Below are 13,026 nucleotides of genomic sequence, written 5' to 3'. Positions count from 1 at the left end.
AAAATATTCGTTGTTTCCAGTTGCAAGTTTGTTACTTTTTGGCCAACAATCAATTTCACTTTTTTTTTTTTTTTTTTTTTTTTAATTTAAGAGACTATAACAGGGAAGTTTTCCTTTAGAATTAGAGGCAGTGGGATTTGGGTATGGAAAATTTCTTGGACTTTGCTGCAAAGGAAATAGCAATGTGCTCCAGTAGTTCTGACCTCCTTAAACAAGGTTACTGCACAGATTGAAAACAACAGAACAATGAAAGCAGAATTAATGCCATACTTTGTGAATAACACAGTACAGGAAACTTCACAGATCAAATGGAAACTGAACTGAAAATAATAAGCAATAAGTGAGCTCATTTTGCAAACATTACTATGTGACATGGTCTTATGGAGTTGAACAAGTCGAATGAATACCTTTTTAGTTACCTGGACAGTTGTGTTGATTTTTATTATGGAGGATACTTTACATATAGGAACTATCAGCTGAGAAGCAATAATATATAGAGATTCTTACTATAATGACCAGAGTCAGAAAGAAAAAGCAAACTAAGTGTATAATTTAGGATACCTTTAGCTCGGGGGTCACAATCCAAACAGGCTAAATCCTGCTTGCTCGGCTTGATATATGGCCTGCCATATGCTAAGAGTTGTTTTACATTTTAAATGTTTTTTTTAAATAAAATAATATCTTGCAATGTAAAAATTATATGAAATTAAAATTCCCATGTCCACCAATAAAATTTTGTTAGCACACAGTTCTGCTCATCTGTTTGTGTATTGGCTATGGGTGCCTCAGTGGCTAAATGGCAGAGTTGAGCTGTTGCAACAGAAACCATATGTATCATCTGCCTTTTCACAGAAAAATGTTATTGACCTTTATTTAGCTCATTCCTCTTCTAAAAATGGACATGCCTTAGAATGGGAGAAGTGGAGGGGTCAGAATTTCAACCTCTTTCTGTTAGTTTTCTGGAAAACCTTCATGTTCAGACTAATTTTTGTTTGTGTGTTTGATGGTGCTGGGGATTGAACCCATGCTAGGCAAGCCCTCTACAATTGAGCTACATCCCTGGCCCTTTTTTTTTTTCTTACTTTGACAAAAGTAAAGTTTACCAAGCTATCCTCAAATTAGTGATCCTCCTGCCTAGCTTCCCTGAGTAGATATGATTATAGGCATGTACCCAGATCATGTCCAGATTTTTAATTATTCAGCATATTTCTAAGGAGGAAACAACTTTCTAATTTCTCAACAATACTTTGTTGCAGAAACATGTGGAATTCATTCAAAATACATGAGAGCTGTATATCCTACCAAAACCTTCCCAAATCATTACAGCATTGTCACGGTAAGTGCTTTGACCACTGGAAAGACTGACAGGCCGCAGACAGGAAACTGACCATGTCAGACAAACCTTCGTGGGCAAGAACTGTCCAAGCCCATGCCACATACTTCACAAGTACATGTAATGATAGTTCATGGCTTAATTCAGCTGGGGAGTCATGGTTCAACATGAGGCTGGAAGTGTGCTGTGAGACATTAACTATTTAACTATGAGTGTGTCCTTACCTTTGTGTGAGGCCAGAATAAACTCTCTGAAATACCTTTCTCCTGGCCTTTTGATTGCCCTTTATTTAACTGAAGGTCCTCTGAGAATGGTAGGTTATATATGCTTCTTATTGGTGATTTTGCTGTTTAAAATAGCCCCCAATCATAGTGCTGAAGTGCTATCTTGTATTCCTGTTTGGATTGCTGACCACTGAGCAAAAGGTATTCTAAAGCAGGCCTTGCCATGCCTCACAGATAAGATCATGTGTTAGGTAAACCATTCAGTGGACAACTACTGGGATGTGGAAATGTTGTTCTTCATGATTTCTAACTTAATACTTATGCTCCACGAATTAATTCATACTGGCCTCTTAGATAAACAACTTTAGATAAACAAATCGCTTTAGATAAAACAGCTAAAACAAGTGAATTCTCCTTAATGTATGAAAAGATGTAACTGGAATGATTAAAATTAACTCAGAGGAAGTTCTCTGCTTCAGTCTTCATCACCAAAGGATATTTGTGTCTTTACTATTTTGCATAATAGTATTTTATTACTATGGAATGATAACTGACTGAATAAAAGTTAACCCTTAAGTAATTGTATGTATATATCCTCATTGTTTGTAGATTTCATATGTGCAATTTCATCTGCTCACTAAAATTTATTTGTAACTCCCGATCCACAAATGTAGTACATGCGTGGTCATTGTGGATATGGCCAGGAGCCATGTGAGTTGCCTGATGCACACCTTTCCAGTTGAGGTATACTAGGCAACACTCCTGTCCTCTTGTTTTAGTTCTCATGATGTCAATAAGTGTCATTTTCACAGTCTATTACCTATTTAGGGCTATGTTTTTCATGTTTGTGCTTCTTATTGTTGATTTTGGTATTTAAAATGGTCTCCAATCAGTGCTAAATTGCCATCTAGTGTTCCTAGCAAGCAGGCCTTGACATGCCTTACAGAGAAGATCATGTGTTACATAAACTTCGTTCAGGCATGGGTACAGTAAGCTAGTATTAAATAGTATTAAATGTTAAATAGGTTCCATTTTTCAGACACACAGAAGGTAATATGATGATCAGTACACAAAAATGTCATACCAGAGGTCCTCAGAAACTTAACCCTGTACTTACCTTAGAAGCAGTGGTTCAGTATTTGTTAATTCAGTGTTCATCACAATTTTAGAGAACATAAGTAACATGAATAATAAGAATTAACAGTATGTATACATACATAAATATAAATGCATATAATGCACACATACATATATATGAATGAAAGATTACATACAAGCACTATTCATTTATATGATATCTCTGTCATATATATAGTGATGTTCTGAATTGTTGATCCTAGAATCTGTCTGAAAGTAGTTATGATGACAGGAGATATAGTAGGCATTCAATGAAAATATGTAGAAGGAGTGAATGACTATAAATAATTTGATTGAATGAATGATTGGATTGATAGCAAAATGGATGAATGGAAAAGAGGATGGAGAGAATGAGCTGATAACTAGCTTTAATCACATTTAGCCAAGTATCTGATAATTCAAGTCTATCTAGTAAATTTCTTGTGACTGTTGCTAATATAAGCAGTGACTAATTATTATAATATGGGAAATTTTATTGATGAACAGTTACTAAGCAAATGAGAGTTATATTAATACCATCAATGCAAACCATTCACCTGATGTTCTTTGTTTGCTGCTATATACCACGGCAGAATTAGAAACAAAAACTGCCTGTATCTAGCTGGCTAGCCAGCCTCAAATTTGGGTTCAGATCCAGGTATTTTATATTAAAAGGTACATGACATCCTTCCTAGACATGATTTATAGATCTTACAGTATTTTAAATATACATTTGGCTTTACTTTCATAGGCAGTAATTACAAAAATAATTTTATTTATCTCACTCTTTTTTAATTAACATTTTAGGGCTTGTATCCTGAATCACATGGTATTATTGACAATAATATGTATGATGTACAGCTCAACAAGAATTTTTCACTTTCTTCAAAGGAGAAAAATAACCCAGCCTGGTGGAAGGGGCAACCAGTATGTAACATTCTGTTCATGGTTTCCAAAGTAACCCCATTTACCCATGTGACATGGACCAATCTTCTTGTTCTACTTTGAGTTTTAAATTATCCATCTTGTCTCCAAGAACTAGGTTGTGAAGGTGTTTCACCACTATTTATTATTATTATTTGAATTTTTAAAACATTTATTACTGTTTACTCTTATGTTGAAACTTGAGTTTTGTATTGTAACTATATCCATCTGGAAATTACTCAGAAAAATTATCTAATTTTTTTCTTCATAGTTTTTCATAATTCTTTTAAAGAGAAAGAATCTTATAATTTCCTCAATTTAAAAAAGATGAACTTGTTCCTCACTGCCTTACCACATTTTTAACTGTTGAGGCAGATACTTGAATATTTATGTATTTTGACTGCTGCAAACACAAGTTTTTAATAATTATTATAAGTTTTGCAGTGGAAATTGTTGTTTCCAATAAGCTGTACCATTTCAACAACACCTAACCTATTGACGTTCGCTTAGTCTCGGTTCTCTCTTCTTACAGATATGGCTGACAGCAATGTACCAAGGTTTGAAAGCCGCTACCTACTTCTGGCCAGGATCAGATGTGGCTATTAATGGTTCCTTTCCTACCATATATAAGAATTACGACGGGTAATGAATCACTTTCAGATAAGAGCCCATCTAAGCAGTATTGATTAGGATGTTTTTTTTTTAGGGCTGGGGTGGAGACCAGATCCATGTGCCTACCAAGTACATGTTCTACCACTGAACTACTCCACCCAAGCCCCTTTTTGTCTGAATTTTGAGTGAAATTCTATATTTCCAGTCGTTTGGGTCAAATGCCTTGGAGTCATTGTTTCTTCTCTTTTTTAAACCCAATCATTTCATCTCAAAACTTTCTTGCATTGTCTCACACATGAGGTTTTTGGGAACACCTAATCTAAACCATCTAAACAAAGATGATTGCGGTCTCAGAACCTCCAGCATTACCATTCTGATTTGAACTTTCTTCTACAATTGCCTTTTTATACATTTCTGTGCTGCGCTTTTTGCAGTGCTGGGGTTTGAACACAGGGCCTTATGCTTGACAGACAAGCACTCTTAAGAACTGAGCTATGTCCCCAGCCCCATTTCTGTGCTTCTTATTCCCTATAATCTATTCTTATTCAACCAGTCAAAAAATTACTTTAAAATGCAAGTTCAATTATGGCACTCCTTTGATCAGTCAAAGTAAAAGCCTCAAGGACTCTCTGTGCGATGGCAACCACCATCCCCAGACCTGATGTCCATCTACTGCCCCAGATGCTCACTCAGACTCCCTCAGTGGACCTCGGCACACCAAGTTTACTTCCACTGTGAGGCCTTTGCACCAGCCCTTCCCCCTGCCGAAGAGGATTTCCTCCTTGGATTCAAATGCCCACTCTCTCACTTCTTTCAAGTTTTTGCTAAAAAATCACCTTTTCAATATTGCCTTACTTCAAACACACTCAGTTTAGAATTCCAAATCACTCTCACCCATTTCTCAGGGCCCCTTATTCTGCTATAATTTTTATTTTTTCCATAGTATTTGTCACCTCTAAATATACTATAGAATTTGTGTATTAACTCTATTGTTTGATTCTTGCCTTCCTCCATGGTAATGTAATCTTTGGTTTGCTCACTGATAAATTTTGTTTCAAATGAACAAACAGTGTCTGGCAATAGATGCTCAATATATATAAATATATAATTGAATGGAAATTAATAAACTGAGTATTTAGTTAGGGAACATTGACAGAGAGAAGGGCAAGTAAGCATTATATACTTACTACTTACTATACAGAGAAGTATATCTGTATAAAATACTGAAAATAGGGACCCTTAATATACTGAATATCTTTCAGCATTTTGATCATATAGGATCACAAAATGGATATCTGAATATATTAACCTATTTTCCTGAGGAGGAATAGAATGCAATTATTCCCTGATCCAATTAATTTTTTAAAATTATATTTACTCTTTTTTTCAGTAAGATCTCATATGAAGAGAGAGTTTCTACATTGTTAAAATGGCTGGACCTGCCCAAAGCTGAAAGGTAATACATAGTATCAGAGAAGTGCTGGCATAGTGGGACGCATGTGGACCAAAAATGGAATTTTTCTTGATCATTACTGACTGTTTTTGAATATACTTGCTATTGCCTCTTAATGGGCGCTTTTCAAGAGTTATTTCTGAGGTCTGGTGCTCTTGAGGACATGGTTGACAATAACTATTAACTGCAGAAATACAGCCAGTACAAGAGAGAAGAGGCAAATATCACAGAGGAAGATGTGGGGTTGGGGCAGAGCTGAGACTGGGTCTGACACTCACTTCTGAGGACAGATCCCAGGAATCACAGGTGCTTGCACAAGACCGTGATGACGGGCTGGAGTTGTCAGAGTCTCCTGAAAGAGAGTTGGAAGTAAACAGCACATCAGAAACCAGACATCCAGAAACAGAACTTGGTGTAGTAGGAGAGAGAGCCAGCAAAAAGTCAGAAACCAGGAAATATAAAGGGCTTGGGCACACCAAAAGAGGTCCTAACTGTAAGAACAAGGCAGATTTTCACAGCTGAGGCAGACCAATGATTACATCCTGGCAGGTCTTATTTACTTCCTGAAAGGAAACCTATGCCAGTTGGGGCCAAGTGCCGCTGCGGTCCTGAATAAGGAGAAGGCTAGAGAGAAAAAGAATGGTTAGCATATTCAGGATCCCAGATTTTGCTGCAGGTTTATTCCAAATTTTTAATGTCTTTCTCTGTTTCAATTTTACCCCTAGACCCAGTCTTTATACCATATATGTGGAAGAGCCTGATTCTGCAGGACATGATGAGGGGCCCGTCAGTGGCAGAGTAAGTTTTTATTTTTTAAAACAAATGGAAACTTATCTAACCCTAACCAACAAAATAAAAAAATTTCTCATTTCTACTGTACACGAATATATCTGATAAATATATGAGAAGTTCAAAATAAATGAAAATCTAAAAAGGATATCTGCCTTTTTAACTATAAAACAATGAAAATTCTAGAAAGGACAACTGCCTAATTAACCACATCTTGATTCTTTTGATAAGCACTGAAGACTTAAATGTCCCTATGTTATTTCATATGATAAAAACATGAAAGCTAAATACTGCATGAGCCAATTCAGCATGCTAATGTGGCCCATTTCTAAAAGCTAAGTCGCTTGCAAGTTCACTGTGGTATATCCAGCCGTCTACTCATATACATGGTTGCATTCATAAGTTCTTATAATTAGACAATATGTTATTGCCTTGGGCACATTTATCATTGGAGTGAACTCTAATATTAGTTTCTTCATTAGTTAGAACATTCTGTTATGATTCCCCACACAAATATAGTCCTTAAATACTGCTTTTAGCAAAAAAAAAAAAAAAAAAGTCATTTTTCTCTCCTGAACTCCACCAAAGCCTTTATCATCTTGAATGTAGTGCAAAGCTGTGAGAACTCCCAGGAGTATGATGGTATTTCCCTACCCCATGGAAACTCAGTTAGTAATTGTCCTCAGTTGGAATGCAGGCATATTTATTCTGGCCACATGCCTTTGCTATTTATCAGAGAAATCCTTTTCCTTCCTTCCTAATACAAGGTATCCCGAAGTAGTGAGTCCACTCAGGACTCAATAAGACTCTTAGCCTCTTCTTTTTATCACAGAATGTTATCCTAATTCAGATTACTCTAAGGCCGAATGACTCAGTAATGAAGTAAAACATATTTAGTATTTCTTCTTTTCTAGTTTGTTATCCATGTTTGACATGATTGATCATTGGAGAGAGGATGCTCTGTCTGTATTTATCTGCCCTCTATGGTATAGCTGACTTAGGTTAGCTACCAGTTCTTTCTCCCCACCTCCATTCAGTGCTCTAGTTTAGTACCCAAGTAAATTTTAATTCTGAAAAGCATTGCAAAAGAAGAGATCTGAATGCCCTGAGAAGTCTATGAAGAGGTCCTACTCCAGAGTGGGATGGGAGTTGGGGCTGACTATCAGGGTCTCCTCTGTGTAACAAAAAGTAAACAATTTGAAGATGGCCTAATTGAGGAAGAAGCTGAGCATACTGGAGGAACACATAATGAGCAAATGCACAGATAAGCTGATGGTTAGATGACTCCATAAATAATGATAACAATAAAAATAACAGCAGCTAACCTTTATCATGTGCTACTCTGAGCCAGGTAGTTTGAAGTCCTGTGTGAATGTAATATCCCACCAATGTCTGGAGTATTGGGAACCAGAGGAGAGAGCTAAGAGGAAGTCCAGAGAAGGCAACACCAAATCATGTAGGTGTTTTTCAGGCCACAAGAAGTGCAGTGGGAAGCACTGAGATGTTGCAGTTGGAAAAGTGAACCGACCTGATCTGTGTGTATTTAGAAATCACTTTTATTGCATAGAGGGAAAGTGGGAAGAAAATGATTAGCTTTTGCAACATTCCAGAAAGGATATATATATAGTAGTGACTTGGATACTGTGGTAGTGGCAACCATCATGGATAGAAACGGACACTTTGAGATTCATTTGGGAGATAGACTTGGCATGACTTGGTGTGAGGTGGATGAGGCACAAGGGACAGCAATGATAGTTTCTGGTTTCTATCTTACTACTGCAAGTAGACTATGATGGCCCATTTACATTAGCAAGAACGCTGCTGGGGAGTAAGTTGAGGGAAGATGCTTATTTGCAGCTGAGGGTTCTGTGACATCCAAATTAAGAAGTTCAGAATGCAACTGAATGAATATTTAAAACTCAAAGAGATAAATATCAGGGAAGTTTGGTAGCAAATAGATGGTGCCTGGAAGTGAAGATGATCTCAGGTTGGAGTGAATAGTGAAAATCGAAGAGGGATGAAGACCAAGCTTCATTTTAGTTATACATGACAGCAGAATGTATTTTGACACATTATACATATTATACATACATGGAATATGACTTCCCATTCCTGTGGTTATACAAAATGTGGAGTTACACTGGTTATGTATTCATTCTATTGTCTTCCCTATTCCTATCCCTTCTCCTTTCCCTTTATTTCCCTTTGTCTAATCCAGTGAACTGTTCTTTCTTATCCACCACCTTGTTGTGTATTAGCATCCACATATCAGAGAGAACTTTCAGCCTTTGGATTTTGGGATTGGCTTATTTCACTTACCATGATAATCTCCAGTTCCATCCATTACCAGCAAATGCCATAATTTCATTCTTCTTTATGACTAATAGTCCATTGTGTATATATACCACATTTTCTTTATCCATTTATCTGTTGAAGGACACCTAGATTGGTTCCATACCAAGCTTCATTTAAAACTCAGGAAAAAGAGGCAAAATGAATAGAGAAAGTTGAAAGACTTTTTCTTGACTTTGTTATTATTTGTTATTTTTAATAAAATATCTTAATTCAGAATTAATATGATGTATAAATTAAAAGTAAAGAAGACTATTTTAGTTTGTTTTGGTCCACTCACTAAGCTTTTTAACTTGTTCTAGATTTTTCCATTATCAAAATCCCTGTTGCTTGACTGTCCTTTTAAAGCCTACTTTAAGCAGGGCTAATATTGTGCTGAGCATTTCTAGAGTTAAAGAAATGATGCCTTTACTGCCAAATGCCAGGTTGAAATGACAGATAAGGAAAATAATGAGTAAATGTATAATCAGGGGTTTTTGTTGTTGTTGTTGTTAAAAGAGGCAGGCTATTAAAGTAAAAAGTTTTGAATTATTAAAATTTGGTAGCTTAAACAATTTTAAATAGGAACATCATTATATGATACATATAACCTAAAAAAGTTCATGAAAGGGGGAAATAGAAGGTGTTAGGATTTGGATGGCAGGGCCAGGTAGGAGAGGCACTGAAAATATAGCAAACCAGGAATTTCTTAATGCCAAATTCATTTCAATGATTATCTAGTTATAGAAGATGAACTGGTTGCAGTGTGTCCTGACTGGTCACAAGTCACTTCAAATGATGGTCTACATATTCAGTAAGATTCTACTGTTATTCATTATGGACAAAGAAATTATTAGCTGGGATGAAAAGTCAGTTGGGAAGAAAAAGTTTAGAAAATTTAAAACAGATTGACTAAAATGTTGGTTACACGTGCACATGGTGGGTGAACTTCAGAGCACTGGACTCCACTTATTCTGCCTCCATGTGGGGAGTAGAATAAGTGCAGAAGGATGTTGTCATTTCCAGAAATTAGATCATAGCAATGGCTGCAGAGAGCTTCCTGCCAACTGGATGGATATTCTGCAGCCTTCAAGTCAACTTTGCAAAGAGGGGCTTCTGGATCCAAAGCACAATTTTTCATTAGGGGTCTTGCTACTTAATCATCATACCAGGATTGTACAGTGTCCACTGTGGAAGCGAACAGTCATGATTTCATGGGAAGAGGCAGTTTCTTCTGGTGTATTCAATCCAAACTTGGTTTGCTCCACCTCTGTAAACATTATGTCCTTGTTACCCATCCCCCAAACTGCACACTCTTTTGTTCTGTAGAGTGTGTACTTTGTTAAAGACTTTAGGTTAATCAGGTGCAGTGGTGCATGCCTGTAATCTCAGCTACTTGGGAGGTTGAGGCAGGAAGATCACAAGTTTGAAGACAGTGTGGGTACCTGAGTGAGACCCTGTCTCAAATAAAAAATAAAACTCAATCATAGAGAATCCCTGGGTTCATTCTCTAGAAAAAAAAAAAAAAGTCACTAGGTTTAGGAAACATGCAAGATCTTGTACTGACCTTGGTAGGCAATTTCATACACAAGTGATTCCAGAACTGTGCAAAATCCACTGGTAGCAGCGTGCCAGGGTGCTAGTAGAGGAGGATAAGAAGGGTTTTTAGTGTGCTTGGGTGTGTAGAATGAGTATGTAAAAGGGACATTATGCCATGAAAACAAGTAGGAACCTCATTGACAAGCCAGAGTGCATGATCCTAAGATTGAAGGTCAGGAAACACTTTGGAGTAAGTGGAGAGTTTAGCAGCAGGTTGAGCATGGTTTAAATTCTGTCTGTCTCTTAACAGTGGGACCATGAACATGTTTCTTAATTTCTTTAAACTTCAAGTTTCCAGGCCTGACAGCTGGAAGTTCTAATAGCATAAGTTCCAATAGCATATTCATGCCTGTTCTGTGAGAATTTCATGAGATAATGCACAGAAGCTCTTAACTCCACCTGGCTTGTAAGTTTTGTTCTCAGAAAGAATAAGGAGGAGGAGGAGGAGGAGGAGGAAGGAAGTAGGGAGGCAGAGGGGAGAAGGGGAGGGAGAGAAGGAAGAGAAGAAGAGAAAAAAAAGACAATTATTTTTGTAATAGTGTTATGAGAAATTTAACATGTTCCCCCATCCATTGCTGTTATACTTTCTCATTTACTGAAAAAATTACTGAAAAGTTTACATCAGCAAAATTTACTTAAAACTTTAGGTCAGTTCAATGTGTATATGTGTGTGTGTGTGTGTGTGTGTGTGTGTGTGTAGAAAAATCTAATAACACAAAGAATATAAACAATAAAATAAAATGAACTCTAATTCATATTTGGGCAAACCACCATAGTACTTTGATATATTTTCTTTTAGTTTTCTATGCATGTGTGTTTACTAAGAAATGCTTACTATATTAAGGACAAAACCAGAATTATGCAATATGTGTGGGTGTGTATACAGTTTCTTTTTCATTTGTTAATGGTTAACACTATTGTGTTTTCCTATGTCTTTGTTCTTTTCAAAAGTGTTTTATAAGTGTTGTAGAGTGTGTGTTCTAAAGCATGTGCCATAATTTATTTTCCCCAGAATTCAAATTACAAAGCAATGATGTGATGATTATCTGTATACAACCTTCATGTGTACCCCAAGTATTTACTAGGACAAATGTCCAAAAGTAGAATTATTAAATTACAGAATATGCTCATTTTCAATTCTCTAGTTACCCATTTTCACATGATCTTCCAGAATGTATACAGCCCTTTGTTTATTAGAAGCATCTGGGATCCCCCTTTCTACTATCAGGCATTATTATGAAAACATTGAGATTCAAAGAGTGTTTGTTGACATTCAACATTGCTTCATGTGTTTATTGGCTTGTAGACTATATTCCTTTATAGGAAATACAGCTCAATTCTTTGTTTATAGATACTTAGGGAATAGGTATTTGGTAAATGTGGTAGCATGGGTGGTGGGCTCTGAAGTTCTATTTCGAAACCCCACCACATTAAAGAAAAAAATGCATTTATTTTTTACCTGATTGAATAATTATTTGGATAATTAAAACATTTCATGAAGACTATCTTAATTCTTTTTTTTTGTTTGTTTGTTTTTAGTTAATTAAAGCCTTACAGTTAGTGGATAGTACCTTTGGACTGTTGATGGAGGGCCTAAAACAGCGGAATTTACACAATTGTGTCAATATAATTCTTTTGGCTGACCATGGTAAGCTTCCTTTTTAAAAAAATCATAACTCAACATTGATTATATTTTTTAATCTTAGGGATCATATAAAAATAATACTGATATTTTAAAGTCTGCACTTCTAGACCTAGAAGCTCCTGAAAAAGAAAAGAAAATTTTTCTGGTAGATTATGAAGAAAAGAGGACTAAATTAAAATTTCTAATTTGTTTATTTAACATTTCTAAAAATCTGTTCACATACTCTTTTTTTTCTGTAAAAATGGAGTTGTAAGTACTTAATAGGAATGTGGTTTGATTGTTATTCAATCTGAAAAGAACTTTTTGGAATTTTTTTTCAGCTAGTAATTCCTTCATGTAGGCTGGCTGCAATTTACTCTATTGGCAAGTTTTGCTACTCTCCTTTTCTTCTTTAATTTACTTGAACAGATGTATGTTTAACATAGCTGTTTGTCTGTAAAGTCCCTGTCCCCTCACATTTCTCTGCTTGAGGTTAATTCTTGAGCCTGGTAAACGTGAACATTAAAGGAAGTAAAATAGCAGCTACCCACTGTCCTGCACACAGAATGCATTCACATGGTTGTAAAATACTCATTCATTCCACAAATATGCTTTCCTATCTAATATTTAAGTACTCTTCAATCTACTAGACTCACCAGTGGTGTCCATAAGTACATGAAGCAGGCAGAACCCTTTTCTCGCTAGGGTGGTCAGCTTTCTTCTTGAGAAGGACATTCAAAGTCAAACTCCAGAGCTGTGAAGGAACAGGGTGAGGTGTGGGAGTGGTCTGCAGAACTCCCTCTTTTGGAATATCAAGATAATGGGAAACATAGTCTTATGTTTTTTAAATTTCTAGAAAGTTTCTCTAACACTTTATTGTTTTAAAGTCAAGGGGATCCACTTTGTTAAAAGAAATTGTTAAAAGTAAAAATTTACTTGCAATCTGAAGAGTCTGTCAATAAAAAAAAGATTTGATTGCCAAGTCTTTTTGGAGCACATGCCGCTTATATAAATTTAAACA

General features: G+C 36.1%; 1 protein-coding gene across 1 annotated transcript in view; it reads left to right on the top strand.

Moving 5' to 3' along the window:
* Positions 1 to 13,026, top strand: part of ENPP3 (ectonucleotide pyrophosphatase/phosphodiesterase 3) — a 95,570-nt gene that overhangs the window by 45,289 nt on the left and 37,255 nt on the right. The window contains 6 exon segments of the mRNA XM_079148223.1: positions 1,257 to 1,336; positions 3,481 to 3,600; positions 4,130 to 4,239; positions 5,600 to 5,665; positions 6,388 to 6,460; positions 11,921 to 12,029. Coding sequence (XP_079004349.1) covers positions 1,257 to 1,336; positions 3,481 to 3,600; positions 4,130 to 4,239; positions 5,600 to 5,665; positions 6,388 to 6,460; positions 11,921 to 12,029 — 558 coding nt within the window.

The sequence above is a fragment of the Sciurus vulgaris genome (assembly GCF_902686455.1).
Source record: "Sciurus vulgaris genome assembly, chromosome: 7".
In the NCBI taxonomy this organism is placed as follows: domain Eukaryota; kingdom Metazoa; phylum Chordata; class Mammalia; order Rodentia; family Sciuridae; genus Sciurus; species Sciurus vulgaris.
The sequence above is the reverse complement of the archived record's forward strand: the minus strand, read 5'-3'. Positions and strand labels throughout refer to the sequence as shown.